General features: G+C 38.3%; 1 protein-coding gene across 1 annotated transcript in view; it reads right to left on the bottom strand.

The window, feature by feature from the left end:
- Positions 1–1211: 1211 nt before the first annotated feature.
- Positions 1212–6000, bottom strand: part of LOC124551288 — an 84919-nt gene continuing 80130 nt past the window's right edge. The window contains exon 7 of the mRNA XM_047126290.1: positions 1212–1349. Coding sequence (XP_046982246.1) covers positions 1302–1349 — 48 coding nt within the window. The 3' untranslated portion in view covers positions 1212–1301. The remainder of the gene's footprint in view (positions 1350–6000) is intronic.

Below are 6000 nucleotides of genomic sequence, written 5' to 3'. Positions count from 1 at the left end.
TCATGCCCCTCGACTCTTATAACTGCCATTTAGGATTTATTTAAATGTAATTTCAGTCTTTTCAGAGTTATATATTCACTGCTCTGTAAGAGTCTTTAAGCATGATTATTATTGTAAATTAAATTATCTTTTTACGAAAATACCAACATGTTTATGTTTTTCTTTCTCTCTTTTTTTTTTTTTCTTCAAAGCCAGGAAATGTGTCAGGCTTATCGAGTTCTATGGAGTGTTGAGTGAGTTATCGAAGGCCTAGTGTTCAGGGTTGTAATGTTGATCATATGACTCTAAAATATTTAAAAAAAACTTTAGAACCACCTGGGGCAAGACCCCCAGTATGGGCCCCCTCTCAATATTTTTTATAAGTTGGCGCCCCTGCTTGGAATGTTCTGTCAAATGTCATTGTCCCCAAACATGGTGGAAATGTTTCTGGCTGAGTCTCCTGTGTTAAATTCAAACAGCAGAATATGTCGGAAATTGGCACTCCATTTTCTAGCGTCTGCAGCCCTATTCACTGTCTCCAGATAACAAAATGTAAAGCTAAATAGCAGCAGTGAACTACAAACACAAAATGACAATAGCTAAATAAACCCACAGTGACCGGAATACCAATATGCAAAACAAAAACGCTACGAACTTATGCATCAAAGTATTACCCCGAAATTTGCGCCGAAGGAGGCACTTCAGTTCCTCAAAACAGTGCAGACACTTCTTGAGAGTTCTTAGACTGTTTAAATACTGCACATATACTATCTGTTCGATTACTGTGAGAAAGAGCGCATGTAAATGATAAAAGTGTTTACACTGTAATGCCATATACGATGTTTGTGAAAATCTTGAGATAAGTGAAGATAAAAATAAAAAGGGTCAAAACTAAATGTCAGCATTATGCTTCAGTCTTAATATACTAAAAATCTGGACAACTCATACTTTAATCAACATATTTAATGGACACCAACCACTTTAAGCTGATGCCATTTACAAGATAAGTAATAGTATAACATATGTTGCAAAAGTAGTATTGTTCATTAAAAATGCATAAATGAAATATTAATAGTATATATAAGGGGAGATTATATACTCATGTGGGAAGAGTATATGTAGAATACCTGAAGTATAAAAAAAACACCATTTTAGTGTTAATCTATTTTTTACTAATTCAGCCTCAAAACTTCTTGGACTGATGGGATAAGTTGCTAAATAAAACAATTAGCCAATTATCAGCACTTTTATTTTTTACTAGCGTCTGAACTACAACAGTAGATGGAAATTATCAACATCATACTTCTTCACTCTGTCCTGATCTAGATGTCCATCTTGTCAACGATTTTTCCAAGCCAGCCATATATTGTCTGAAAGAACACAAACAAATTTATTCGTAACATATCCTGTTCACCTTTATAAGCTTGGGCCTACTCACTTCCAATATTATTAACATACTAATGAAAAACATATTAAATATTTGTCTGCAATAGTCACCAAGTAACAAGACTACATGTCTTGAGGAGACACTGCAACATCATTTCTGAAAGAAACAGAGGCTTAGAAAAATTGGTGATCTGATGAGGCTTTTCATGGTTGTAGCATGAATAGAAACAGAAAATAGAAACATACTGTAACTATAGTGAAGAAAAATAAAGCTGCTTATTTCACAATTAAATAGAACATTGCAGATAGGAGTCTGCGAGAGGTCCAGTGAAATCAGTGATGATTTTTATTTTAGTACAACACGATTAAATAGCTTAACATTGTGAGCTGTTATTGGACTACAGTGCTAATAATAATTAAAAAAGAAAATATTAAGTTGAGAATGAGGGGAATTATCACTGGAATAGATGAAGTTGTCAAATAGAACTGTCTGTAATTCAGTCTTACCCTTCATCACATTATCCACAAGACATTTAATGCCTTCGAGTCAGTTGTTGAACGCATGTGGGCCCTTGTAAACAATGCCTTTGTGTAATAATATTAAACCCTTGAAGTCTTTGTAGCTGTAATTTTTGGTGCTACTGTACTAGATTAGATTAGATTAGATTTACTTTCATTCCAATTGATCCGTAGTGAGGAGGTCCTCCAGGATGTGGAACATGTCAGAAAAACAACAATACATGACAAGTATTTAAACTAAAACAAATAAGCTAATGTACCATTCCACAGGTCCCAAGTGGAATGATCGTCATTTTTTAATGAACACTAAGAGTCATTTTACAAATACTATTGCACTGAATTTAAAATAAAAAAGTTTTATATTTATTTATAAGGTAAGAAACATGTAATACAACTACTGTAATACTTATTTACAATGAACACATTACTGCACTGAAATGGTGCAGAAGTTAGATTATACTTACACACACACACACACACACAAACACACAAATTTTCAGTGAACACATTACTGCACTGAAATTGTGCAGAAGTTATGTTGTACTTATATACAAATCAGTTGGTTTTCCTCAGAAATTCATCAATGGAGTAGAAGGAGTTGGCCACCAATAAATCCTTTAGGCTTCTCTTAAACTGAATTTCATTGGTTGTTAAGCTTTTTATGGCTGCTGGCAAGTTATTGAAAATGTGTGTTCCTGAATAATGCACACCTTTTTGTACAAGACTAAGTGACTTTAAATCCTTGTGAAGATTGTTCGTGGTTTACACTAGTTGTTTGTGAAATAGGAATATGTTTACCAAGAACTGGCGCAAATACTTCCACGTCCGCAAGCCACTTTATGGTGTGTGGTGGAGGGTACTTTGTGTATCACTATCACATTCCATTTTCCTGTTGGCAAGAATGATTGTTGATACACCACCGTATGAACTCGGTATCTCTGTGATTTTACCTTCATGGGCTTTCCCTTAAAATATTCACTGGTGTCCAAAATTAAAGCAACGAATTGCTTTTTCCCCGTCTTGTATCTAATTCAGCATATAATCATACAAATTGTCAACGGATGTCTGTACAATCGTGTTCTGCACGAAAAATGGCATTTCAGTCAACGGACTAGCACATGTGTGATGGCGTCATGGCACCTATCAAAAGGGGTAGAGTTTGGCGGGTAGTCTCACATCCACAGTCTCTGCATGCACAGTCGCTGGCAGTGTACTGTGGTAAAAAGATGATGCCCACCGGACTCAGTGCAGTGGTGGGCCATAAGAAGAATGGAAGCAGGACAGCCACAAACTGATCTATCCCGATGGCTTAATGTGAATTGTTCTGTTATTTCTCGGATGTGGCAACAATTTACAGAGACCGAAACGGCACCTAAGAGACCAGGGCAGGGCTGATCGCGAGTGATATCAGAAAGAGAGGAAAGTTATTTGGATGTAAGGACACAATAGTGCTGCATGGCACCTGGAATCTCACGTTGCAGCATCCACTGGACGTATTGCATCGAAACAAAAGGTGTACAGAAGGCTACAGCAGAGTGGCTTCTATTGTTGAAGGTCTACATGTACCTCTGATGCGTCTTCGCAGAAGGGATCGTCTAGATTGTAGTCGTCAACATGCCATTGGAAGGTCGAACAATTGGCTAATGTTCTTTTCACAGATGAGCCCGATGTGGTCTGGAGAGTGATTCTCGACACATTCGCACCTGGATGGAACATGGGACAGTTTTCCGGAACCCAAACGTTGTGGAAAGAGACCGATATCGAGGAGGATCCCAAATGCCGTGGGTACTGACTTCGTTGATCACGCGAACACCTCCTCACAAAATTGTATGGGTCAATTGGCAAGGTATAACTGCTGTCAGGTGTCGTGACGAGATCTTTGGACCCCTTGTGGGGTTGTTGTGATGTGGTGCGGGCCCAGACTTCGTATTGATGGACGATAACGATCGACCTCACAAAGCAAGAGCGGTTGATGTTTCCTTGGAAACGGAATATATTGCACACATGGCACGGCCTGCTCGCTCCCCCGATTTACACCCCATAGAGCATGTCTGGGGAGCACTAGGGAGACACGTAGCATCACATCAGCAGGCACCGAGCAGCTCTGCGGGAGTAATGGGCGCTACGGCCTCACTGTGAGACTGCCGACATCATTCGCAGCACGTCCCGTCGTTGTCAGACCTGTACTCGTATTGCTGCCAGAGGTGGTCACACGCCACACTGAGCACATTAACCAGCTGTAGGAATGTGTGCGCAGTCCACTAAGTAGTAAAAAACGAAAAACATTTTTGTCTACCGTTACGCATATTACAGTTGTTTACTTTCTGTATTGTTTACATTGTTTCTACTTTACTATCACCTGTTTATAATGTTTTGTGGCGTAATAAACACAGCCTTGCAAAATTTACGTTTGTTGCTTTGATTTTGAACATCATTGTACATGGGAGTGAGCGATAAGTTGGGTGACTCTCGTCTACTTTCAGGCCACGTTCTCAGAATTGTAACAGTAAACTACACCGTGACACTCGACGTCATAGATCTAGCGCGTTCCATCAGTGTTGGTTGGGCATATCCGTGACGCTTTCGAGCTTACTAAATGAACCTGTGACGAAAGACGCTTCTTCTATATTTCCTCTAACTGTCGTACAGGGAACAGATCCTAGACTGATGAGAAACAGAGACTGCTTAATCTCTAGTGTTTCTATCGTGCTCGCAATGCTATATCTACAGGGAATCGATGCTAGAAAAACATGAGAATTTTGTAACGACTAGATAATCTATACCCTCACACTGAAGGAATGGGGAATCTTGTCCCTTATTCCCCCCTCTCTCTTGATTTCGGATGCCTGTGGCGTATGATGTAATTATGTTAGCACTCTGGAATTTCAGTATAACTATACATAAAGTGAAATCATTTCATTACAATTCATTTCCAGAAAATTTGCATTCTTGACCTCCTTCCATGTTTCAGAGATCTCACGTCCACAGGATTCATGTAATTTATAGTGCTCCAAGACAGCAGGGGGAGGGGGGGATGCTCGTAATATAGTTTTATTGAGTTCTCTGTTCCTTTTGTAAAAAAAAAAGATGATTTCGTTTAACATTTCCCCTTGTAGTCATACAAGTTGCTTCTGATGTAACATATTAGTTACTTTTTTGCACTACACAAAACTGACTGGATTATCGATCCCTGTCCATATCAATCTTCTTCACTGTATTTATCAGCTTTCTCAGTATCCCTTAACTCACGAGGTGTAGTGTCTCAGACCTCGTGAAAATTTTCGTACTCACTCTCTGGGGTCAGTCCCGGTGGAATGCTTATACAGGATGATTCACGAAGATTCGCAAATATTTTAATATGTTATTATATAAATAAAACTAAAGAAAAAAGTTCATATAAACACAGGTCCCCAAATGCTTAGTTATGGAGTTACGGCTAATAAAAGATTTTGCCTGGAATTTAGCAACTTCACTAATATGAAGCCATCGCAAAACTGTACAAGCTTAAAGCACTATTTCCATTTATTTTGTTGTTGTTGGTCTGGCGAATCTAATAAAACATGTCCCAGACGTGTACCTTCAGTAGTTTCCCAGAACATCCAGAGAAGCAAAGATGTAATTTCGTAAAATTTTTAATTTATTAACTACTTGACCCAATTTGCTTTTTAAATTCAAGACAATTGAACGAAGTTTTCAACAGAAGTTGTAGAGAAATTAATTTTATAAAAATGATGGTAATAACGTTAACTGAAACTGTATGGAAGTGTCAGATAATCTACTTTTAATAATACTATAGCATACGTGAATTCACGTTAGACCGGAAAAAACAAAGCTCAGTGTTAAGGAAGTTATAGAGTGAAGACACGATTTCACAATACACTCACAATAAATCTTAAAAAATGTCTCCACCGAGTTCAATGCATTTAGCTGCACTTGTATGAACAGATTTTGTTGCTTGTTTCAGTTTCAGGGTTGTTCTTAACTTCGTCTGTCGCATTCATAATGCGCGCCAAGTAGTGCTTCAACTTTATTGACTTTGTCCTTATGAAATATATCTTCCATCCATCCCCACACACAAAAATCCATTGGTGTTAAATCGGGTGATCTGGGTGGCCA

The sequence above is a fragment of the Schistocerca americana genome, chromosome 9 (assembly GCF_021461395.2).
Source record: "Schistocerca americana isolate TAMUIC-IGC-003095 chromosome 9, iqSchAmer2.1, whole genome shotgun sequence".
NCBI classification, from domain to species: Eukaryota; Metazoa; Arthropoda; class Insecta; order Orthoptera; family Acrididae; genus Schistocerca; species Schistocerca americana.
Note: the sequence above shows the minus strand (reverse complement) of the source record. Positions and strands in the feature narration are given on the sequence as shown.